This window comes from Notothenia coriiceps, unplaced genomic scaffold (assembly GCF_000735185.1).
Source record: "Notothenia coriiceps isolate Sejong01 unplaced genomic scaffold, NC01 NC01_scaffold00000339, whole genome shotgun sequence".
In the NCBI taxonomy this organism is placed as follows: domain Eukaryota; kingdom Metazoa; phylum Chordata; class Actinopteri; order Perciformes; family Nototheniidae; genus Notothenia; species Notothenia coriiceps.
Window position 1 is genome coordinate 11,816,319 of NW_011333040.1, and position 27,304 is coordinate 11,843,622.

The window sequence follows — 27,304 nt, forward strand, 5'->3', positions numbered from 1 at the left end:
TTGCGGGCCTCATCCGTTCTTAATTTCCCCTGCAATTCTTCTTTTTTGTATTTCCATGAGCTGTTGTGTATCTGCATGTATTTTCTTTAGTGAAGCATGTTGAGATCTCAGGGCCACTGAACAAATGAAACACACGTTTTGGCTCGCTAACTAACAATCTTTTGCCTTTTGCTCTCAGCTATTTCTGGATGGCACACAGAGATACAGACAGGCTGCCGAGGATATTTAATGGAGCGTTGAATTCTGCTCAAATTCTGCTAATTACCGAGCTCTGTTTCCACCAGCGTGCTTTTGTATAATAATCCGATTAGGGGGGCTTTTCTCCTCCCGCTATGCAAAACATGTGCACACACGCAGTGACCACATGCATAACAAGCTTTGAATTTAGCCAACAAAAAATCACTAATGTAGGCTGTAATTGTTTTGACATTTCAAGGCTGAGATTTAAATCATCTTCTGACCTACAGCGAGAAAAAGAGAAGGAAAAAGACAACTGAGTTCAGACTGACATTATCATTTCTCCTGCATTTCTGGAGTAGAAGAAGAAAGAAATAAACACTGTTGTGCTATTATTCAGGCGTATATAATTTCATACTAAGATGTTTGTTGATAGCACATATAGTGATAACAAATCTCTTCCCATTCAGGGAACTGTCTGACCATCTTGTTTGACCCCCCCCCCCCAGAATGGTGCGTCACCCTCTAAAAGGCAGGAGCTGCATTAGACAGCAGTGTTGCCATGCAAGGCTGGAGCCAGAGTTGCCGCTGTTGATAGCTGCTGTGATATTAAGGGAGGGAGACAGGGAAGAGACAGATCATAAAGACCCAGGCTGATCTAAGGCGTAAAAGGCGGGAGGGGGAGGAGAGGGGAGGCCAAGGCCCAGGGATACCCCCATAAACCTGCCCCATAAGTCTGGCTGAACGCAGACACTGATGTCAGGACGGCGCACGATAAAAACGATTGTGCTTTCTCCCCTGCCGCTGCTCAGCAGTTATAACAACCGCTCTGTTGGGATCAAATTATCTGAGGAGAGCCTCGTCGCAAACAAACTCCATGTTATTAAGCAATTACTGTTTATGATCGAGTAAAAATACAATTTTTTTCAAACAAGTGAAAATATCTGCCATTACGGGAGAAGACAATAAGTGTGCTAGTGTAAGAGAAATGCAGCTTCATTTCGAAACAACTCCAGTCACTGGAAATGTATCATTTTAGGGCAAGAACTTCATTCAGGCAAGTACAATATTGTAGACTTAAAAACTAAGGAAACTAAACAACTAAAATAGAACAATATATGTGAAATAAAATATCTGTATTTTTAAGGAAATGGAAAAGCGGCCAACTTGTTTCTTTTAACAAATAAATATTGTTTTCAATAATTGCATGTCTGTATCTTTAAACAAGGCTAAGCACTATAATCAAAATTGATTGAAAAATACTTTTAAGTTATACCCATTAAAAAGTTTGAATTGTTCTGACGGCATTGTAGATAGTCTCCCATTGGCCTAAGGAAATAAGACCATTAGGACTCAATTTACGGCCTATAATAAGTAGAATGAACAAAGTACTACTACTGTACAGAAAAGCAACAACTTTGAGGTATCTCTACCTTACTTGAGTGTTTCTATTTGCTTTTATTTTACGATTTTCCTCCTCTACATTGCAGAGGAGAATGAGAGAGTTAATGTACTGGTTACCAACTGCAGTGTGTTTTCCAAACAGAAGCCTTTCAAACAGCATTTTAAATTGAGATACTCCGTTTTGAAATTGCTCTTAAATGTCTCCGTAATGAAAGCCTGCGAGCATGAGAGCCGTCCTCTTTTTAATCCGCCTCTTTATTCTGTGCTCTAATTGCAACGCTGATCAAAAACTGTGCGAGCTGCTTTTGTTGGAGCCCGGAAAAGTTTGACTCAAATTGCAGACCCGGACTCATGGTGAAAATGACAGTTTTGACTGAGTAATGGAATGAAACAAAAGCTAATTTAAGCGTTGTGTCCATCGTGCAAAACTTTAGCTTTGATCTGTTTATTTTAACTCATATAGATAATTATGTGAACGATTCAAACCGAGGAGTCTCTGTGTCAGAAGCTGTGATAATACTTCTATTGGTGGAGCGGGATCGATGCATGCTTTCCTCCGTGCAGTGTCCACTCATGCTGGATGGCCTGAACGATTTTTGCCATAACATGCCGCACGAGATCAATACCTCCCCCTCCTCACTCACTCATCATCACAGCGCTGTTTACAGATTTGTTTTTCACTCGTGATTATCAGGCTGCAGTCACCGCGTCGGGTCGAGTTGAGGTTAATTGCACACTGGAGGGAAGGTGTTGGTGAATAATTATTTTCATATTTACACAACACCGATTCCATTCAGTGACAATGTCGGGCATGAACAGTGCAGCAAAAAGTGAAAGGGGGTTCACAGTTTAATTACTAATGCATCATACATTTAGAGAAATCTCAAAAGTGTGTTTAATGGTAAAGACTGGTTAATAGTCAAGAAATATTAATAAATGCCATGAATAATGTGATGTGTTATTAGTTTGAGTTCTGAATGGGATTGATCGCCACAATTTGGCCACAGGATGGAGTATTTAATTATTTAACCAAGCTGTATTTTGAGAGCAACATCTTTTCCCACTGCGATGAAAACCATGTTCTCCTTCTACAATGCTACGCTTGTGTTTTTGTTGTGATGTGTCGTGTTGAATCCACAAGGCTCACCAACAACAGTTCCCTTTCCAAACAACATGCATGGACAAAAATCCATCAGGTCAGGTTATAGGTGACTAGTGGCATACTGGTTCTATGATTGGCTTTTCACTAAGGCCATTGTTCACTGTCAGTGCTCCTCATGTTCAGATCAATATGACACATATTTCAAAATCCTGCCATACTGTATGAACATCTCCCTCGCAGAACCTCTGGTCTATCCCCACATTCTCTCTCCTAGGAGTTGCTGCTGGTGCCTCTCTAAATCCACAAGTCAAGCTGCTGCGATCGCTGCAATGTGAGACCTTGTGAGTCACGGCTGATTCAATTGATTCCTTTCACGGGAGTCAATCCTGATTCAGTGAAGCCAACAGGGGCGGCCCCGATCCTGATGAATTCCTCTGCTGGACGCTTAGCAGCAGTAATTCACTGCCACAGAAATACAGAGGCATCCCTCGCCAGTGTGAAGTAACACTCCACTGCAGGGGGGGAGTCAAGGAAATTCCCCTTTTTTTTTTGTACTTGATTGTTTTCTCCATTTTCCTCCATGTGTCTCCCTTCAAGGCTGTGTGGAGGAAGCGAGGGAGGGACTGCGACAAATTCTAATCCAGCCCCTGCAGCAGCGCTTCACTCTCATCGATCTCTTATCCCTCAGCTGCCTTATCTGCTGGATCACTTGTCTGAAGAGTGAAAAAAATCAAAAGCTGCCTTGGCAACAGAGGATAATTAAGAGATTAGACAAGCGAGAGATAAAAGGCGAAGGTTTATGTTATCGGAGGAAGGGGGAGATTCCTTGTTAGGGCATAACAAGTCTGGATTTATACCTCGATGTGGAGGGTATTCAGGGCACTTATAAATGTAAACAGCACCATACATTTGTTGGTCAGTGTGGGAAATCTAAGTGGAAGAATAAATGCACTACCTGGCACCTTAGACTTGTTCATTCATCTGTTGCCATGTGGCTGAAAGCATTTTCTTTGGCACTCTTTGTTATTTCTGGCTTCTAAATGTCTTCTCTTTAAACAGACATGATAACAAATATAATTAGATTTCATAAATGCTTTCGTTTTTTGTCAACATCAGAGTTGCACAAAGAAATAAGCCATAAAGACGCAGAAATAACATTTTCAGTCTGGCAGATCTGGCTGCTTTGAGACTTGACTTATTTTAGCCTCGACTCTCTAAAGACTTGAGTTGACAAACTAAACCAGACCAGAGGCATTCAAGTTTTGACCTCAAAACATCAATATAGCAACAGGCAGATGTGGTAGAGCCCCATTGGATGACACCATTAACACCGATTTGACAGCAAAATGTTAAAAGACGGTTGTTGTATTAGAATCCTAGAAACATAAATGATAATTGCTCATGAAGATGTGTGACATAACTTGGATTTTCTACGCACTTTGTTCCACTGCACTCTCTGCTTTCACGTATGGAGCCAGTGTGGATGTCTTGAACAACAACTATGGTAACCAGGATTTAGGACCTCAGGCTGCTTAGCGATACGAGAGTGTGTGGGTGGTTTAAGTCAAGTAATTGTTGAACTCTATAGCTAGAGGTCATGGTTTGTGTGTACAGCAAGAGTAGATAAGTACAGTAGATATTTACACAAAACTTTTCCTTCTATTTTTATGGAAAATATTGACTCATGGTTCTTCAGGGTGTCAGGGTACTCTGTAGGATTCATGAATCGATGTATGACATTTTTAGTTGCTATATTCATTTATTGGATATTTTGGGTTAAACCAAAGTGGTGGACTGAAAAATGTTACCATTATAAATCCACATTATCATGTGTAGAGCCCACAAGACAACAAATACCCACAACAACTAAATGGATTTCCGATTTAGGTGAGGGCTCAGTCCAATCACCCACCTTTTAGAACAAAATCAATTACTTTCAGTCAAATTGAGCAGTAAATTGCACAGCAGCCTTCAACTTTTTGACAAGTCAATTTGAGCTATTGACTAGTTGCAAATCTTCCTGACAGTGCTGACCTTTCTTGCAATGGAGAGAAATTCCAAAATGGAGAATTCACTTTATCAGCAAGCCTTCAGTACTACCTGACTGTTTGCTGATGCATATGTGTGTAGGCGTAAAGAGTTTTTAAATTGGATCCTGATAGGAGAAATGGCGGTTATAAAACAAGCAAAACAATGTGTGAAAAATGAAAGTGGATGTGACAAAAAAAGCAGAGGACACGACCTCCGTTATGTCCGGCAGACACATCACTGCATTACCGCTAAGAAACTAAAGAAATGTCTCGAAGCATGTCATGAAGTTTTAATTTGAAAAGAAGCGAGAGGGTTTTCAGATTCACACTCTTCCATGTCATAATCAGGTGAAAATGGAGATATTTCCTGTTACCGCCACACGTGCAGTTATGCAATAACATGCACACTTTATCCGTTTCCCTTACAGTTATGAGAGAGAGGCAGAGAAACAGTAGACTGTCCAGCCGTGACCTCTTGCCTCACCCCTCCTCACCCTTCCTCACCCAGCTGATGTGAGGGAGGCTGACAGCCCGGCCCAGAGCAGGGAGACAGCGAGGCCACAGGGGCATTCTGGGAAGAGCCCGGCTTCTTCCCTAGTACATCAAGTCAACCAACGTGCTGGAAATACAGCTTACAGAGCAATTACCATTTACACTGAATCAAACCCTGTTTTTCACATTTTTCATTGCTTACTTTTAGACTTTCAATTAATTTATTATACATATTTAACAGTTTTCATTGTTAGTCTGCCTGAAATGTTATGGATTAGAACCTTAAAGCCTGCACATCTTTCTTGTAAAGACACTTAAATGTGTATTATAACTCACAAAATGCATACAGAAAGAATGCAGCCAAAAAAGTATGAACGTATGAAAGATATATATATATATATATGTAATGCAACAAGAAGGGATTGGATATTATGACGATTCATAAGCTAAAATATATGCATTCCTGAAAGAAACCTGGCAATCAAATAGAGATATTATCAATGGACACATGGAGAAACTCAGATATCATGATATGTCGGATTCAAATACCTCAACTTTACGACAATATTGTAGGTTTGACTATTGGTGCTTTCACAACATATTTATACACTGAAATGTTATATAATGGTCTGAGATGTTATATAATAGTCCAAAAAATAACATCACTTTACTGTAATGCAGCCTTTAAAATTAGAATAAAACGTCACTTTTGCGATGTTACGATATCAGAAAGTAAGAGTATTTGTGTTTTTTCTATTTTCCCAGGCCGAGTAGAGATCACAATTTTTAAAAACTTTTCTTGCACTTAGTGACTTTGACACTGATCCTCAAAAGGCAGACATCCAACAATATCCCGCTGATGAAGTCTGCTTGCTGGACAGCCAAAAAGCTTGTGTAACCGTGGCGATGGGGAATCTCTGCGTGAACCCCAGGTGGCCGGCACGCCATGTCCTTCACCCAAAAACATGACAGGAAACACGTAAGACGAGGGTCGCCATCCTGCATCTTCATGGTAGCAGCTCTGAATTATTCAACGAGCGAGCTTCAGAGCTGCTTCTAAAATGCTCTGCAGAATTTTGGCTCCCTGACGTGTTATGTAACTTTGTTTACAAGCGCAATGCATTATGGTCTGCGAGGAAACACAGGTAACTCTTGAGATGAAATGAAGCAGGTGTAAAACCATTACAATAACTCTGCAGCCATTAAAACAGTATGTGCAACTGTTTCACATTTTCTGTCCTAAAAAGGATGCATTAATATTAGATAATAAACTTTCAGCTGAATAAAGTATATTCAGTCTCAACACATATTGCATTTTCATTGTATCATTTATAGCAGTTGCTCCACTGTGTGCTCTGGCATTCATTTATTTAAGGGGCTCTTTAAAAGCAAAAGCAACAGCAGCCAACATCCGCCGAGCTAAATCATATTCTGGATAAATGGAATTGAGGGGCTGGTTGAATATTTTGACTAAAACTAACTGACCTGATCCAGACACATGCTCCATTAGCTAATTATATCCCTTCGAATGACAAATGCAGCAGTGAGAGGGCAGCGGCCGCATGAATACTAACAGGGTTTGACCGTGGAGTTATAAGCAGAGACTTTAACATATAGCCAGGAGAAATGATTGGAGGGGAACAGAAGAGAAAATGGCTCCGTGCTACAGTAAAGTAGAAAGACCTAGCTGTTGCAATTGAATGTGATTAGGCCGAGTGGAAATAACGATGGTGGAAAGTGGGAGTGAGCTGAACGAAACTCAATCCTCTAATGTGGTTCCACATCATGGGAACTCTATCGCTTTTCCTGTCCCTCCAGGGGTGAATAATAAATCACTTTTACTGTAATACACTGTGCAGGAGCGGCAGCATTTCAACCATTTGTCCAGCAAGCCGGGGTCACTAGCAGAGAGGCCATTACACCTGGGACACAGGTGGTAGTAGCAACACCATGTGCACTATGAACGAACAAGCCGGAGCCATTCATCATTTTTACAAGACCTTTTCTTGGTATCTCACAAATGTAAGAGCATATTTCTTCCAAGAAAATGTCTTCAGTAGCTTGAAGTGGTGCACTAGAAGGGTATTATATTATAATGCATAATAAAAAGGCATTCTGAGGTGTTGTTGGTCGCCGTCCTCACACCTGGAGTGGTGGAGGAGTTAAGTGTGCAATTGGTGGTTTATTTATGGCGGCACAAGGCGAGCTATAGTGTCATTACAGGAAGAAGAAGCAGGATTTATCACCTCCTACATCTGCTGTATACGTCAATGTATAGAGAACACACTTTTTGTTGTCTTCACAGACACATAAGCCACAAGCAAAATGTTTTGCAAACTGCTCAAATCCTATCATCCTATAACAAGTCAGACCAACACGACGGCAAACATTTTCCAACATGAGTGGGATATGTAGAATCTGTGCCTATTTTTCTTTTTATCTGTGAGCAAATATCGGCCAAGTGTAATCACACAGTGATAGAGAGCCCCTTGCTTTGATGAAAAGCCCCTCCAGCGTTCATGCTAATTCCAACCTGAGACGCCTGTTGCGGGACACGCTGCCCGACAACCGTAGCCAGAATCTACAATTTACTTTCCATCCCATCTGCCAGGGACAGGTAAAATGAGAAACGTGACATCCAAACATATTTTTTACTGACCATTAAACTGCACCATTCCACACTGTGTTGTTCAGCTGAAACATTTGTGTTGTGGAGCGTACAGGCTTCAGGATTTGTTACAGTTAGGTTTTATTTCCTTAAATCCGAACATGACATTTTTGTAGTGGGTCATAAAAGGGTCATATTATTGTTCCAACATTATCTCCGCTGGTCAGAGTAAATAAAACACAGTGATTTCAGCCTGGCAGTGATTTGCAAATAAATGACCACCCAAACAGCCGGTGACCCCATTTTATTCTCCTGCCAAAGACAATTTTGCCCGTGTTCGGCGCTCAGTGGACTATAATATTGAACGGTGGCCAGAGCACAGTGTTGCTGCAGGATCAACGCTCCAAATCCTAGCTGGAAAACACATGAAAGCAGATACAGGAGACACCATGTAGCAGAGGCATCCAAAACAGCTGAAGGGAATCCAAAATGAGGACAAGCAACACAACAAATGTTTTAACCAGATACTACGTCATTATAATCAACATGCAAAGTGCTGTATATGCTCCTGTTTCATGCAAATAAATATGTGGTATGGTACTAGTTAAGGAAAAAAGAGAACAAGTATTGAGAAAGTTTAAAGACATGAATTTGAAAGGGGCTTCTAGAGGAAATATCATTAGAAACTCCATTTAAACACAAAGTTGATATTAATGTATTACTCAGTGTTGCTGGAGATATCATTGGATTGTATCCTTGACTGTACTCATGTGTATGTCTCTTAGTATACAGTTGTGAACAAATAGTTGTTAGAAGGTTATCATTTCTGTCCACGTGTTTGTCTGTGTGTGCTCTGCTTAGGAAGTCATTTTTATCATCGTTTTTGTGAATCTTTATACAACCTGCTGTGCACTGTCCAAAAGACTCTCTGGGAAATTGCAAAAATGTGCACTTGGCGATTGCATACATGGTATTGTGCTGAGAGAATGAGGCTAAAGCCGACCACCATGGTCAATGTAGAAGACAGGGTTAGGCTACATTGAAATAATGAGTTTGGCTGGAGTTGCTAGAGTATAACATTCCTCCAAATCCAATAGCAAAACATGCAGCTTATTTTAGAAATGGTTCAAAATAGTTTCATAATTTCCTTAGATGTTTGCCTATATATATTTGAACTGATTTTGAGTAATGACAAGTAAGTTTGACCGATGAAACGGTGCCAAACAATGCTCCAAGGATAAACCTGTGGAGAACACCATCCTATTGGTTGACTCAAACACCGTGTACTACAACAGTGGAGTCATTTTGCCAAGCGTTACAGGTGAGGAGTTTTTCTCTAAAACCCCAAAGAGCCACAGCAGCTGTACAGCCCATGCAACATAAATATGAATGCAGAAAGAGAAAGGTTGGCATCAAAGCTGACCTGCACAGCCTCCCAAGCACAGTCAAAATGCACAACCAGATATTTCAAACTCCATTGCTTTCTTGAAATGTGCTTTCCTGATTCCAGCACCGTTTAAAACAGATTTAGGAGCACAGCTGCACGCGTTTTTGATACGAGAAGGCCATGTACAGACAGCTGCTGAAACATCACTTACATATTCCACACAATGACTATTCATCTGGTACACTCTTTCCAAACCTGTTTAACAACTCGCCAAACAAAGTTCCACAAGATCATAATGAAGTGCAGATATAAAGAGGAAGGTTTGAAAGGACCGCAGCTGCTTCTTTAATGAATTTAAAGCAGGAACTAAAGTGTGCAGCGCTTCACTGAAGCAGGGATTTGAGATAACAAACCTCCTGAGATAAAAAAAAAAAAAGAAGCCAACAAGCAGCAAAGAAGCGGCGTGCTAATGAGATATCACACTTTCTAAACTGTTAAAAGAAAAAAAACATAATACAAGGAGTAATCAGCTACAGCCCCATAAAGACATCACGTCACAGAGAGCTGTTAGGAGGAGACAACGAGAGCAAAGGAATTTCTCTCAGCTTCCTCTAATCTGTTGCATAACACACAAACTAAATGTACTTATCAGGCTGCCAACTTCAGAGCAATGAAAGAAAAAGCCAGCAAGTCCACTGGCTGAAATACAGTTGGATAATATACAGATTCCAATTTCACAACTTGTTAGGCTGCGGTAAATTGTTTTCATGCTTTGGCAAGCGGCCATAACGCTGCGAGTTTAGTGAGAGAATACAGCACACCCGATGTTAGAGCAACACAAAGAGGCTTACCTGTGGTGGACAGCAGCAGATCAGGTCCAGCAGCATGGGAAGAAGAGCAGAGATAATTATGTTAGCATTAAATCCAGCAGAGACTCACATTGTGGGATCATTGCGATACATACTCGGGATCTTTCAATGAGAATAGTTCACAACGTGGCTCAGCTGTTTGCTTATATTTGAAGGCAGCATCACTTTTAAGCATTCAGATATGATTTCTGAGTCAGCGTTTTGAATGGATGGCATTAACTTCTAGGAGGTAATTATGTATTCATTGATATCAAGAGCATTAGGGCTTGATGGATGCCTCGTTTTTCTATTCAAGGCCCCCTGAAGAAGCTATTACTGTTCATAATCGAAAAGAAATGCCCCATCCATGGCAATGCATCATTCCACTTGTTTTAATTAGACTGATAATCATTTTTAAAGAAAGACACGCATTAAGTGGAATTCCTCTCAACGTATTGACTTTTTTCCCAGGTTGCTATGGTAATGTATGCAGAGCCATTAGGGCTGCTCAATTAATCGTATTTTAATCGCAATTACGATTTTGGCTTGCAACGATTATGAAAACAACATAATCTAAATAAAACGATTTTTTTATTTATTTTAATAAAAAAAGAATTACTAATTTAAAAAAAAGAAATTGTTTTTTCAGTTGAACTAAACTTAAAGTTCAGGGTAATCAACTGTTAAAAACATACTGTTAACATTTTTTTTTTCAATAAATGGATGTTTTCAAATTAAATGGATAATCGTTTTTAATAAAATAATCGAGATTATGATTTTTGCCATAATCGAGCAGCCCTAAGAGCCATGGTATCATACTGAGGCCATGAGTCATAAAATATAAAATAAATGAAATTGCTGCAGCAAATGTGCTTGAAGAAAATCCGAATGTATGATCAACTACTAGAGAAACACTGATATTAGTCACTATTTCACAAAGCTTTGTGCACAACCTATATTCACGAGGATCGGCATACGGCGCCTACGGATACCTAAACTTATTTTTTAGTGATTGGTTATGTTTTTTATGTAGAGATTTTGGTGAAACACAACAGATTCCGACAAAGAACAATGTCTGCTGCCGTGTGGTGGATCTGTCCTGATAGAGAGGCGCCCATTGGGGGTCAAAAGGTCAAAAGGTTGGTCTTCATGGACGTATAGCAGCCAAAGTGAGTCAGGACATTCGCCAGGGCGCAAACACTTAATTCCAAAAAGATCCTGCTTTCATTTAGAAAAATACTTCAAAGTAAGTTCAGAAGCATCTTGATGCTTAAAATGTAAAATGTGCAACTAGGAACCACAGCTAGGGACTTAATGTAAACACAATAATTAATAGTTCTACTTTCCATGTCTTACACTGCTTTTGAACTTGTATTCTTGTATTTCTTAATGGTCTTGTTCTATTTTTTTTTTTTCAGTTTGTATTCTCTTTGCTTTTTAACAAAAAATGTACTTAAAAGTAATTTTATGAAGAATTGTTATGAACTTTTATGCTTTTTTGTAAAGCACTTTGAATGGCTTTGTGTTAAAAATGTGCTCATTAAATGAACTTGTCTTGCAATTACATCTTATCTGTTCATGTAGTGAGTTTGTAAGAGGTGCAGTATTGTCATGTTTGACCGCCAGAAGAACTTTAGCTGATAGTCCCAGAGAGATGTTTTCCCGTTCACCTCTGTAATATTCATCAGCTCTGAATTTTAATGAGTCATTTGACAAAAGAGGTTGATGGGAGCACATTTGCTAGGAATTGTGATCCGACGAAAAACACTTCACAGATGTGTCAGAGCGTCCGTTTCAGGCCAAGTATGTCCCCATGCAAGAAGTGCCGATGTGAACAGAAGTTAACCTGGATGTCAGACTGTCAGAGTGGAAAATCCCTTCTGCAATGTTCCCGTGTCCAATTATCTCCCAGAAAATAATGACATTTACTTGACTCCCCGCGGATGCAGAGAAGTTCCCAAGGAGACAGGCCTGAGAGGAGATTTGAATACTAATGGAAACACAGAAGAAGCACTTCAATAAATCAGCAGAAAGTAAAAGATTTGCTTGTAGAAAGCGCTGTTTCAGAGGTCAGCTGAACCAAAACATGGTCAGCGATAGAGCTATGCTTTGTATATAAAAAAAAGGAAGGTAGAAGACTCTCCGGAGAACTTTCCCCATCTTTTTTGAGCCATGAAGCGTCAAATATTCAGCTTTTTTTCTCCCGTATAATAGAAACTGAACCAGAGAGAGCAAGGAAGGACTACATTGATAGATATTTTAGCTGCTTTGATATTTTCCGAGAGCTTTGCATATCCAGGACAGAACGTTTCTGTGATGCTTGAGTACTGTAAGTCCAAAAGTAAGAATTGAATGAGTGAGGAAAGTTTTCTGAAAGATGTGAGACTTTGAGGTATTCTGTGCTGACTCAGGGAAACGGGAATTAAACTGGAAAACTGACACAAGATATAATGAGGAGGATAAAAGCCAGAGAACATAATTCAATTCTGAGTGTTGGAGGAACTATTCCTGTTCCTTCACTGTTATTATTTATTTCGAGCAAAGATCAAAAGGTTAAATGTGCCTTTTTGGGGGTTATAGATAAAGGTTTTCTACAATGAGACTCAAGTAGTTGCTAGATAAATGGCTTTAGATGTATTTTAAAGTGGACCTATCATGCTGAAAAGTATGTCCATACCTATACAAAACATGTCTGTGAAGTTTTTTTTTCAAAATAAGAAACAGATCACCCATTGTAGCCACATACTACTCAAACCCCTCTTTTGAAGCCCTGATAGAGAAACGTGGATCTTGGGTCCTTAGCTTGAAAAAAATAAAGAAGAGGAGGCGGAGCTAATGCCTGATCAGAATTCTACCGGAGATAAAGTTAAATTTGGGTGTGATAAAACGCCATCCTGTTTAAACCACGTCAAGGATTATTTCTGAAATAGTATGGAGCTCAAATGCTTTTTCTCTTTCAGGTTTATCACAAGGGGAGTTTTTTTATTTCCTGCTTTTTAAACACATGTGCTCTTCAGTACAGGTTAGCTCTGAGTGTTAGCGAGGCTTGCTAATGTAAACAAAGACGTCCAAAACATGTCAGGCATTGTTTCTGATAGCAACTTTCTGTGGGTCCGCCGCCGCTATGACATCACAGCGGATGGACACGTCACAGCGGATGGAAATCTGTATCCGCTCGTTGTACACCCGTTTTTAAAAGATTTGGGTACAGAGGAAAAGAGAGAGGGTTTTATTTTCTGACACTGCGTGAGTTCCCCGACACACCGGGGACACAAATGTATGTATAAAAGACATCACAAAGTGTATTTTGCATGATAGGTCCCCTTTAAACTAGTGGTGTTACAATCAACACCATCCCGGCAGGAACTGTTTCTAGCAGACGCTGAAATAGACCGGACACCAGGCTTATGATAATTGATTCAAAAAAGTGTATTTGTGTGGAAGTAAATTGCAATCCCTAATCTTGCTACGGACCCCCTTCTTCCCCTCGAGTACCCCTGGGGGTCCCCGTATCTCCGGTTGGGAAACACTTCACTAGGACAACTCTATTTTAGGACAGAGAGACCGAAGATATAAGAAATAGGAAATTAAAGTAGGGTAATTACCTCATGTAGCATGTAGCCACGCTCAGTAACAAACTATAAAGCAACAAATCTTTCTGTACTGTATGTGTGTCCTTCACATATCTCGAGAATCGTTCATCTGATCTATTTTACCGTTGAAAGCTGTATTGCTGGGGACACAAGGGAGTGCTGTTTTAAATGTGATGCAAGTCTTAGCAAATCCCTTTTTTACTGGATTCTCTTGGTCCAGACCAATGTGAGTCCAAATGAGTTTTTCAGCTACTCTTTCTACACATTAAAGGAATCATTGGCAAATCTGCAGCGCATCTGTGGACAAAACAAACCTTTGGGATTGTTGATTTTCCATACAGTTTTCCTATGGTCCTCAAAGGGAGCTCAATTGCTGTAGGCAGGGCTTATATTACAAAACTATCATAACTATAGAATGTTTTTCTTCAATTGTGACCACATTTGCTGGACGTGTAGAATAGATAACATACAAATACCAATATATGTGCTGTAAAAGTATTTTCTAACTAAAGGAAGGAATTCCTGTGTTATTGATTTATGTATGACCAATCAATTTCACACCTTCCAATTGTTTTGCTGAAGACTGGTGGAGAGGGCTGTGTGTGATTTTAATCAGAGGGGCAGTTCTCGACAACTAAAACATGCACACAAGTTGGATGAAAATGTAAATTAATTATCAAATGTCATACAATCTATCACAACAGATGTTTGTACACAATTTTTAGGTAAATAAAGTTGCTGTTTGAATTCATATACAGGAAATGGTCTGAGAATGAGTGAAGCCATGTGTGTTCTCTGTTTGGTTTTGTAATTGAGCTCCTCCCTGACAAGCCACCCTCATCCATCATGAAGCTGACACTCGTCTGCTTCTCATTTTGTTCCCCCTTACCACTAATCTCTTTCTGTCTCTTTTGGCCTTTTTTAGGTTGTGTTTGCCGTTTATATTTTTGTGTGTTATTTTGTGCGCTGATATGCATATGTCAGGTTTAGCAATCAGTCTGGCGCCATCATCTCATCAGCATGCAGGGGTATTGCACAGAGCTCGCACACACACACACACACACACACACACACACACACACACACACACACACACACACACACACACACACACACACACACACACACACACACACACACACACACAGAAACAACCTTGAACAATGAAACTTACAGAGTAATTCCTGTGGTTTCAACCTCACGTCCTCAGATATGACCTTTCCACCGTGCCTATGGTTTCTCCTGGAGTCGATTTTTTGTTTTTGAACCGAACCCTAAAGTATCCATGACTGAAAAATAGTTTGAGGCCAGAAAAACTGCTTTATTGAGACCTCTTAGCTCTGATACCTTGGGAGCAATGAAAAGGAGCATGTTTCACCAACAGCACTCAATCCTCTAACCTTATTTCTCTTTTTCTTCTGAGTGTGGCACGTTCAGTACAGCATCCCAGGACCACATGTTACATTTGTACACACAGGGGAGGTGGTTAGGCAAGCTGGATAGATTAAGTGTGGGACAGGAAGGAAGGAAAGACCAGTTTTTGTTTAGCCTAAAGGGCACAGGAAGCATGGCAGTTTCTCCACACAAAGGAAACCACAAACACAACGATTTGGGTGACAATAAATTCCATGATAAAGGAGTTCATTCAAAAAATAAAGCAAAAACAAAACTTTTAATTAACATTTATGTCAAGAACCAAGGGAGGGCAGAGAGATAAGCTTCATTCCCATTGTATAAGAAAATATGGTGGTCTCAGTTCCGATAAGGAATCTATTACATTTTTAATAGATCTATACTCAAATAACTTAGAAAAATGTGAATCTTCATTTTTGTAATGACTATAATTCATATATCTGTTGGTTTGAAGTAATATACTGTCTTTAAACTCTAACACTCAAGCAGACTGCATTTGATATTGGCTGCTTATGCTACAATTCATTTTCTGGATAGGGTTAGTGTTTGCTTACAAGTTAGCAGCTAACGCTAAAATTAACCTCGTCCACAGCTGGCTCCCATTAGCCTGCAACGACACTGAGAGCCTGTACTTCAACTCGTTCTCTCTGTATCTCACACACACACACACACACACACACACACACACACACACACACACACACACACACACACACACACACACACACACACACAAAGTCCAGGCTTAGCGCCAGGGGAGACAATTAACATACACATAAACACAACAGCAGCAGTACCACCACTGCACTGTTCAGTGGATATCACCTTGACAACAACTTCAGACACATCTTCTGAGCTCTTTAAGTTGTTTAAATTTGATCTTGATTAAGAACAAGCAACTTACCAAGAAGCTCAGCAGGGATTTCACCGGTGTGATTGGGATCAACATATTTCAGAGTATGTTTGATGGATAATAGGAGACAACAAAGAGACCACAAATTACCCAGCATGTGTACTGGGACCAATCTCTGGGGCTGTGGAAGTGCCAAAAAACAAAGTTTCTTCAATTGCCATTTAAGGGCTGGCTCCAAAAAGGATCAATCTACGAGTATTTTGTCAAAATACCCCATTTAACAACAATAAACATGCACTAACAAACATCTATTTAACACCATTGAGATGGATCCCTCGTCTGTCGCTATCCACATGGTCTCTTTTATTTTTCCTTGTTTATTGTTAAGTTTCTCTAAACTCTAAATGTGATTGATTTGTCTACAACGTGGAACAAAAATATAGGTAATTCCTCAGTTCTTGACAACTGTAAATCTAATACACTTTTTATTACTCACCTGTTTGTTTGAATTGGAATAAGGCTTAAAGTTAACAAACACATTAACATGAGGTCGAAAGGTCGAAACTCAACATGGGTATTTATAAATTCACATTAGGTTTTTTGTCTCCATTAGGCGGGTGGACATTCATTTTCATTTCATAAAATGAAAGAGGAAAAGAGAGCCAAAGAACAGACAAAGATATATGTGTTTCTTCAAATGCTGTCATGTGTTCAAACAAAGGATGAATCAAGCACACATGACTAAAGCCATGAGCAAAACAGCAAAGACATTTTCAAATCCAATCTCTCTGCTGCAACTCAGACCATATGACCATTGCAAAAGGTGAAGAGCAACAGAGAGATACATGTGTATGCTTATCTTGCACTTGTTCTACCTTTCCCGTCTCTCTCTCGAAGTCAACATACTCCCTCGCAGGAACCTGCCTCTGATCTCCGAGCAGGTTGGCTGCAAAGAACTGTAGAGAGAGGTTTGTACCTGTAGCTACAAAGGCCTGGAGAGGGAGAGAGAAAAAATGGAGAGAAAATAATATCAGTAAAAAGGACAGTAAAGAGCAGTTTCCAGAAAAGCTGCATTAGTGATATATATCCGTTATGGGGCAGAATGATTCAAATATAAACTCACAAACACAGCCCTGATATACTATTTGCTTTTTAAGGTATTTTGGCTGATGTCTTAAAAGTCACTTTCATTACACTATCATTTTAGTTCTGTTTTTGGTGTTTTAGGCTCTCTTCATCTCACGCCTTGACTACTGCAACTCCCTCCTGGCTGTTCTACCTGCAAATGCCACCCGACCTCTACACCTCTACTTTGCTCCCTTCACTGGCTTCACTGGCTGCTTCAAGACACTGCTACTGTGAAGGGATCAGCCCCTTCCTACATCCAGGCCTTAGTTAAACCATACATTTCAACATGTGCACTTCACTCTGCTTCAGCCAATCTGCTTGCTACTCCATCACTGCTAGTGGGACCCAGGTACCCTTCAAAATCCCGCCTGTTTGCTATCCTGGCTCCTAAATGGTGGAATGAGCTCCGCAGGACAGCAGAAACTCTGCATATCTTCCGTTGCAAACTGAAAACCCAACCTTCTTTGAAAAAAGAAAAGAGTTAGCTTAGGCCTTGTAACTAATTCACCAGCATTAGCAATGGTATGACTTGAAGTGAATCTGCTCTTTCCTTGTTGTTCGGAGTTTGAATCTTTATGGTTATTGCACTTATTGGATAGAAGCGTCGGACAAATGAAATGTATCCACCAAAGTCTCGTCAGCTGCTTGGACCGTGAACTTTTAGCTCTTGCTCTTTTATTGTGCTCAGAAACAGATGCTCTGCTTATGGTTGCTGATGAGAGCTTTGAGAGTCAAACACAGTCTATGCACAGTTGGAGAACCGATGGGCGGAAAAGCTGCAGAGTGGGTTGTGATGTATTGGGTTCAGCACTATGAATCACTCTATACTGTACATGAATGTCCAACTCAGTTATATAAGATGGAATACTACGCAGCCATTTTTTGTTTTTTTAGCATTATTTTAAGGGCTAGTTTTCAGTTTAATTAACCTGCTGATTATTTTCTAAATTGTTTAGTTCACAAAATCTTAGTTGATCAAAACTTTTTATTGTTTCAATTATAACCAAATAATTTTCTCTTTTTTAAAATGGCTCGAATTATGCATTTTATATAATAGTTTTTGGGATAAGAAAACGCAAAGAATGAACACATCGCTGAGTATCTTTGCCATCATCTTTTTGTAATATATTTTTCGCCAGGATTAATATTTTAACTTCTACATGCCAGGTTTCCAAATATCTTTGCAGAAATCAGTGGTTGAGTACATTTCAATCTTTTATTCGGGTCTAAGACTAGGAGAGTTAAACATTTTGTAGATCAAATTTGTTATTTCTCTCCTTTCTTTAACCCTTCAATTTTTCCTCTCTCTGCTTGTTCTGACCATGAAATGACCACTTCCTTCTCAAACAGAGTGCAAAAGCACCGTCATGACACACACACACACACACACACACACACACACACACACACACACACACACACACACACACACACACACACACACACACACACACACACACACACACACACACACTACTACTACCTCCTCTACTACTACTACACACCACACACACACACACACAAGCTTTCCTCATTTTTAGATTTCTGTAAAATGGCTTCTTGCTCTAATGGGAGGCATTTCCATTAAGATAAACACACACACACAAACACACACACACTTAGAGAAAAACAAATAAAATGAAAATCAATAGAATGCATTGNGAAGGCAATGAATTACATCGAGGCAGAAAATCAAGTTAGAAATGTCTGTTTTGTATGCGCATCTGTGTGTGTGTGTGTGTGTGTGTGTGTGTGTGTGTGTGTGTGTGTGTGTGTGTGTGTGAGTGTGAGTGTGTGGGTGTGTGTGTGTGTGTGTGTGTGTGTGTGTGTGTGTGTGTGTGTGTGTGTTGTGTTTACTAAGACGGATCAATACTAATGACATTAGGGCTGCGACTAAGCTGGAAGCATATGAATTATGCACCCTGTCAAATCTGTGAGAGAACAAGAGAAAAGTGAATGAAAGAGAATAAGGACAAAACAATGGAGAGTGGAAGAACGGGAAATAAAGGAGGAAAAAGCTTGACAATGTGTGTACATGGACACACACAAGGAGAAAAGTCGCTCACACATACACACTCACTCACGGAAACAAGAGCTCAAAGAACACCGAGTCATCATTTTGTGCTGTATTTGAAGTATTGGATTACAACCATCTGATACTCATTTGCTGCCTACTACTGCTGGGAGGGGGAAAAAAGAGGGAAAGAGCGGCAGAGACACGAGAGAGATGGAGGGAAACTGACAGACAAAGGAGGATAAAGCATGGGGGAGAAATGAAGGAAATTAGAAATAGGGACAGAAATGGAGGAAAAAAGGCTGACCGTGGTAAAAGCAGCAGATTGTGAAGAAAGTGAAAACAAGAGAGAGAGAGAGAGAGGGAGAGAGAGAGAGAGAAAAAAAAACTTTGAGGTATGGAATTGAGACAAAGAATAAGGGGGCAAGGGGAAAAAGGTAGTGAACAGAGAAAGAGGGAGATGGTATAAGAGAGGAGGGGGGAGACCAGGGCAGCATGGGAATCAATAGTAGTAGGAAAGGAACTAATCTCTAATGACGTGAAGATAATTGACTTTGAATTATTGTTCCATTTATCAGATCAATCTTGAACAGTTAGAGTCATCCTTACAGCTACGTTTGTGTGTCTGTGTGTGGTGTGTGTGTGCATGCATGTGTGTGTGTGCATGCGTGTGCATGTGCATGTGCGTGTGTGTGTGCATGCACGTTTGTGTGCGAACATTGGGGAGATTCCTAATAATAAAAAGCTCAGCTAACATGACAGGTATATGGTAAGAAATAAGGCAAAAAAAAGCTTTATTTTTTACAATATTGTATCACTATATTTTAAAACATTCAGAATGCAGAGTTATTGTTTATTTTAGCCAAAAAAATCCCTCAGTCAATAATAAAAACGCTGTAGAGAAAACCATGAAATGTAAAATCATTTAAATTGTAATAACTTATTACTACTTCCATTTAAAATTATGTCCATTCTCAGTGCATGTGCACGAGAGACTCTCCATATCATGTGTATAAAGTCCCTTTTGAAACATGGCTTCCAGACTATTTGTGATGTCATGACATACACATCTTTAATTGACCTAAGGCCGCTGTAAAATTGTCGAACAGGTTAGATATCTATCCAAACAACGGACCAGACTGGTATACAGAATTGTACCACAAGGTGTCCCACTTCATTCAATGGCGCGTCGACCAAAAATTGGTGGAGCGGCGTGTCGCTAAAATAAGAATAGATGGTCGAGCTTTATGGTCAGTCCACCTTAAGCGAGCCAGGCTGTGGTCGCTAGCTTCAGGGCTAACCACCTTCACTATTAACAGCAGGTGGAAACCAAAGTACAGGAGTTTAGCTTAGGTCATGAGTAGCTGAAGCATTTATTAACCATCAAATGTACAGACGGGCCACCAGGCTGTCACCAAATGCTGTCTTGCCTCATCACTCCAAAAAGTATATGAACTCTCTAGTACACGATGTCTTCCTCTCTCCCAACTCTAATGAAATGTGACCACCGTCATGTTGCCGGCCTCGGCTTGGCAGAAAAAATCAGGCCAACGCCTGGCCTGTCAGACACTAGCGCCTTTGCTAGTTTGTTAATAGACAAACATTATATATTTGTAATCATCTTTTCATATTGCATTTTGCTACTGCAATACACGTTGCATTAAAGCACTATGACACTTTCGGCATGTTGTCAATGTAGGATACTTTTTTATTTGCCAAAACGTGTCATAATGAAAACTGCGGGGTCAGCTGTTTGCATAAAATTAAACTGTTAGAGCTAATAGCGGACCTGGCATGCAAAAGAGGAAACCCCCAACTTTAGGTTTACTCTGAGAAAACGTTCCCTCTTTAAACCTCTAGAACAGTGGTTCTCAAACTTTTTCTGTGATTCCCCACTTTGAACAGGTGGGCCTTTTCAAGCCCCACCTGTTCCTCATCGCTCCAATAAAATCGTAGGCCAAGCTTAAAATTGTCAAATGTATCGTTCTATAACAGGGGTCTCCAACCTTTTTTAGGATGAGAGCTACTTTCAAAAAATAAAACAAGTCGTGAGCTACTTTTACTCCTGTTTTTTTGTACCGTATATATTTAGCACATTTGAACATTATTATATGCTTACCTTTAACCTTTGTGTGCTGTTTGGGTCTGTGGGACCCGTTTTCAATGTTTACTAAAAGAAAATGTATGCAATTTAATTATTTTAACCTGCTTCATTTGGGGGTGGACCTCACATCCTCTAGGGGGGTCCGGTGGCATGCAGCCCCAGGAAGATTTCTTTTTTAATGTTGAAGTGAAATGCCTCAATCTGGTGCACTTTGAGCAAAAAATGAATTTATGGATACAGCTCTCAACACACTGAAAGGGAGCTGTATACTTTTCAATAACCCAAATATCTTTAGAATATGATCAAAACCAATAACAAATCATTCAAACTTGTTTATTCTTATCTTATGTTACCTATAGTTAGCATTCTTTCTTTTTACTAATCACTCCCCTTTTAAACCTTTTTTTTTTTTTTTACTGTCCTATAGCACACATTGGAATGATTTCTTAATTTATGTTTTACACCTAGGCTATATTAAATAGATAAATGTGTGCTCTCTCTAGCTCTCTCGCTCTCTCTCTCTGTCTCGCTTGCTCACAGAGGCTGTGTGCTCCTCCGTGGCGATGACGGCTTGCGTTAAAAATTATAATAAACATAGGCCTATTTGTAAAGTGGGGGGACACAAACGGGATTTCGAAAAGTGTCACGGTTAAACTCCTTGTGAAGTGGTGAGGTGCCGCTCCACATTGCTTTTCTTCCCGACTGCAACGCTGTAAATGATTTTGGTTTCAGTTGTGTGTGTGTGTGTGAGCAGGCTCGGATTGGCCATCGGGAGATTCGGGACTTTTCCCGGTGGGCCGCTGCCTTTGGTGGGACGCTGGCTCTGACATAGGTGGGCCGTGGACTTTGACAGCGCCGCTGCGCCGGTACCGGCCCGTCGGTACTGCACCCGCCGCCGCAAACACCCGCCGTTGCGAGGCTCCTGCGGATCCGGCGCTGTGAAAGTCCACCGCCGTTGCGAGTCTCCGGCTGTAACAGTCCACTAACGCCCGCAAGGAAAAAAAATTAATATATATATATTTTTTTAAATACTCCCGTTCATCGCGTCTATTCGTGACCCACCTATCACATCTCTGCGACCCACCAGTGGGGCGCGCCCCACACTTTGAGAAACGCTGCTCTAGAAGCTGATTGTCAAAACGGTCTTTAAGTGTCAAAGTCTGCATATGCATCCATGTGAAGAAACAACAAACAAAACACTGTATTGACTGAGGAAGGATGTTAAATATTAACAATTCAGTATTATACTAAATGGTGCCCATTTTTGTACAGTTTTTTGTTTTCTGCTGGTGCTGTCAAAGACAGCACGTTCAGGTCTCATTGTGCCGGGTAGTCGTTCACACTGACCATGAAAATAGCAGGCGTCTGGCCGATAGATAAATCAGCAACATGATTTCACAGCTGCCGTCAAACCGTTTAAACCAGGCCCATCAATTTTCACAGAAGAGGCTTATAATACAGTGAGGACAGACAGACGGACGGACGCATCATGTCCCACTAAAATATGGTAAATCTAGATGTCTCCCCCCCCCCCTCCTCCTGGGATGATGACAGCATGTTTGGGAAAATACCTCGAGGATGACTAAGACAGTAGAAGTCGCCCCCATGTTTTTGTCGTTAGCCTGAAGGCTCTACGCTTCACTTCAATAGAAAGATCTTAGCAGGCCAAACAGAGTAATTAAATAATGTGATTGTAAACATGTCCCATCTTGCTCTTAAGTTATAAACTGCACATCAAAATGCTACACACTGATTTTTGAAGAAGACAAAAAAGGTCACATGGGTTCACTTGTGGAGGAAATAAAGCTCACCACAGCAGAGAAGTGGAGACAGAAAAAGACATGCAGACGTGTTGAAGTCGACATTTATCTCCTGGTAGAACTTACTCTGCAAATGAATGATGATCTTGTAAAATATGATGCATTGTTATACAGTAAACAATCTATAAATGATGCTAACGTGTGCATGAGTATTAATAAACCAGAAGTACAATATAAAAAATAAAAGCAATTCTGACAGAGACCATTTTGCCTGCATAACCGACTGCGTATTGTTTTATTTATTTTTTTGATAGATTTTGAAAACATGACTTTAACTTGTAAGGAATCATATTTTAAACAGTAGTTTTCACATTGGATAAAATAGCTCACATCAGCTCATTTGCTTTTGAAAGCTTTAAATTGAAAATGTGATCCGAGACTAATCGAAGACGCGGCTAGAGAAGTGTGGTCTGGAAATGGAGGGAGACACTTTGCCACAAACTATCTCTCACTGCAACAACTATGTGATGGCTGCCCCTCATGTATGAAAACAAAGAGAAACACTGCAGATTTCTAATCCAACACTACACCACATCTAGCGACAAATCTTCGACCAAAATCACAGCAAAAACAGCTTGAGTCCAAACAAAGATAGGACTATGACTAATTATTATTTTCAATATTGATTAATCTGCAATTATTTCAATCAATAAAAGTGAAAAAGATGCCTGTCACACCTTCAAACCTGATGTGACATCTTATTTAGTTTTTTTTTTTTAAACTAACAGCTCAAATAAATTCAGTTTACAATCACATTACACAAAGAAAAGCAGCTTATCTTCGCAATTGAGAAGCTGAAACATGATATCTATGCATGAATAGGATCAATTTATAATCAAAAATATTTGCAACTTGATTCAGTGTTTCAGCTCCAAACAAAAATCACGCATTTAAGGGATAGCAGTATTTATAGGGCTAAATTGCATTTGTAAGCATCAGAAAGTTGTTGTCTTGTATCTCCCTGTTCACTAACTGCCTATCGCAAATTAGACATGACAGGTAATGTTTATGTTACGGTGCACAATTTTAGGCACAAAATTACAGCCCTAAGAGTGTTGTAAACCATAAAGTGCCTGTTTGTTAACATGTGCTAATGTGTGCTGAGGCGATGATGGCAGCCGCATAACGTAGAGGAAAGACACACACACACACACACACACACACACACACACACACACACACACACACACACACACACAGAGTGTACAATGTATACTGTACACTGCTGCACATAGTGTTCCCATAATAAGAGTTAATGTGTATTTTACATTGGGGACCGCCAGATTCATAATGTCTGTTGGAGATGGTTATTTCATTTCATGAGTTGTGCCAGTGTGTTTTTACTTTATGTAATTTTCCGATTGTTTTCAAAGAGTATACAAAAAAAAGATACATTTAGTTTTCTACTCACTATTTCTGATCGTCCATCCCTGCTAGCGTTCTGGAAGCGAGCTTGTCTCTCCTCATGGGGCCGGTCCCTGAACCCAGTGTATTTAATCTACAAAGAGAAGAGAAAAAAAACCATAAACACAACAAATACATTTATTTTTAGTCTACTTCAGGTGTTTGATTTTGGCTAGAAAACACTCCAAATAGATAGGGGATATTTGGCCTTGAATGACGATGCTCATTGCCATCAGTAGGCTGCAGTTTACAGATAAGCCACAGGAATTTTTGATTTAAGGCAAAAGGCACCATTCTTTGTCTCTACTCTTCTTTAAAAATATCTGTCCAATTGTATGATTAGAGGATTTAAAAATGTTTTGCTTTATTATTTTTTGAGTATATATAGGCTACACAATGAAAGAGTATAAGATTAATAAGAGAAAAAAGTCAAACAGAAATCTACTTCATAATGTCAGATCGAGACTTATTGCACATTTGAATTAAACAATTCTGCTTTTGGGATTTCAACTTCAACTGTAGATGTTGTAGCACTGAAGCAATGAATTGAAATATATATATAAAACATCAAATAAGTCAACAAGCCTCTTCTTCTAGGTCTGTATTTCCGCCGTCTAACAGAATGGACCCAGTGTAAGAGGAATTACTCACCTCACATTCCCTGCTCAACTTGCGGAAAAACTCCTCATTCTCAAACTTGCTCCTCTGGTCCGGGACTACCCGCGGCATCTTCACCAACACTTTCTCTTCAGTTTCAGTCAAATCTCTTTTTATTATCCCGCACAGTAAAACTTCAGCTGCTCGTCTTGCCGTCCGTCCCTCATTCACTTCTCTTCCGTGTTTTTTTGTTCCTTGTCTGTGCAGCAATGTGCTCTCTTACTGCTACTGCTCTTATGATGGTCTGGGTCGTTCTGCGGCTCCTGAGCGCTCCGGGGTCGCCTCTGGCTCCAAGTGGCTCTTCCTGAGTGACCCAGCGCGAGAGACAAAGCTCAGTTTCACCGTGTGGCTCTGTCTCCTCTGTCTCCCTCTCTTTCACTCTTCCTCTATGTCTCTCAACCTCTCTCTCTTTCTTCACGAGCGTGTGATCTCAAGTGGCAACGACGCTCTCTCTCTCTCTCTCTCTCTCTCTCTCTCTCTCTCTCTCTCTCTCTCTCTCTTCTCTCTCTCTCCTCTCATCTCTCCTCTCTCTCTCTCTCTCTCTCTCCTCATACCTGCAACTTTCAAGTGCCCTCTCCACCTTGGGCCTGTCGATTATTTACGCAATCAATCAAATTGTGACACTAATAGGCCTAATGCATGAATACATATAGTCCATAAAGTGACGTATTACATTAAACAAACGGCACAGATATGTTTGTTCTTTGTTGGCAGCTTTTATTTACATGTGTATCCATTATAACTATAAGTCTAAAGTTGCAGCCAACAAACAAATATACATTTCACGTAATTTAGCTAATAAAAATGCCTCTTAATTATGGCTAAAACTTAATGAAAAGAAATTGCACAAACAATGGTTTAAAAATACAACGTAACACCATACAAATAGTTTTGCTCCAGTTCATGTTCAACAGATCTCTGTAATCTCTTTTTCATGTCACACTTCAGAGGCTCGTTTTAACACAGAGCTGCTAAAAGTCGAACTTCCGACAATTCCTAAAGTACGTGAAGGCATCAACAGTCTACTTCCTGGCTCCATCGAGTCGCTCTTGTGACTGTACACCCTAAATACCGCCCCCTCCTCCACCCCCCATTCACAATAATAATACTACACACGTTACTCGGGGCTGCCACTGCGCAAGCGTGACACGGACCGCAGAAACTTTATGGGATCCTTATGTGAGAGTGAACGAAAGAGGGGAGAGCGTGAAGAGGAGGGGGAGGAAAGACTGCGTTGTTGTTTCAATGATCAACTAAATCCTGCAGTAATCCTAAAAATCCTCCAGATTGTGTGTGGAGATTTGGAGAAGAGGATGTTGTGTAAATATAGGAATGTATCAAATAGATTGTGTTAGTGTTGTAATACATTTATTAGATATTTGGTTTTTATTTTCACCTACTTTATAAGACATATTGTTAGTAATTAAATAAACTCCATCCTGCCATTTTGGAAATGGAAATGGTTTTATGAAACTTTCCAGGATATTTTACCCCAGGACATTGAACTCCATTCCTGGTTCACATTGACAAAACTCACTGCCAACCATTTCATAAACCTTGTGACGTTTAAAAGGAATGTGCTAGCTACATTATATACATAAATTCCATACCTTACGCATGTATTAGTATACTATTGTACTTTGGGGTAGTAGGAACTACAATTTCTTCAAATCGCTTGGTTCTGGTTCGGTCTCAAGTGGTGCTCTTGCAAAGTGTATCTGTTAAATGCTTTGTTTTTCCCCAGCCAGGGTTTCCCAGCATTAAAACTGCAGACAGACGCAGTTAGAAACTAGCTTAAGCATGAAGCAAATAAAGAGCTAGATATTTCCTCAGCAGTTGGTATAGCGACAGCAGAAACCAAAGTCGCTGAGAGGCTGAGGCCGGGCCTGTTTGATGTTGTGTGACACGCTAAAAAAGTACTCGCTGAGATCAAAAGCTCTGTTTCATAGTATTGTAGTTTAATGACAAAACACTTGGTGATCAGACATATACATTGTTATAATAATCAAAGCAATCGTAAATCTTGCTGTCAACAAAAAAGTACAACGGCCCTGTGTCACCCTCTCTTCCACACACACACACACGCACACGCACACGCACACGCACACACACACACACACACACACACACACACCCACACACACACACCCACACACACACACACACACACCCCCCCCACACAGCACACGCCACACACACACCCAGACCCACACACGGGGCAGGCCCACACACCACAACCACACAGCACACACCCCCCAACCACACACAGC

At 40.2% G+C, this 27,304-nt stretch overlaps 1 protein-coding gene across 1 annotated transcript; it reads right to left on the bottom strand.

Annotated features, from left to right (window-relative positions):
• Positions 1 to 15,755: 15,755 nt before the first annotated feature.
• On the bottom strand, positions 15,756 to 25,474 carry LOC104945857 (core-binding factor subunit beta-like). Its single transcript, XM_010771584.1, has 3 exons — positions 25,029 to 25,474; positions 24,385 to 24,471; positions 15,756 to 16,899 (listed from the first exon to the last, which is right to left on the bottom strand). The coding sequence occupies exons 1-3, from the start codon at positions 25,104 to 25,106 to the stop codon at positions 16,681 to 16,683; spliced, it is 384 nt and encodes a 127-aa protein (XP_010769886.1). The 5' UTR covers positions 25,107 to 25,474; the 3' UTR covers positions 15,756 to 16,680.
• Positions 25,475 to 27,304: the final 1,830 nt, after the last annotated feature.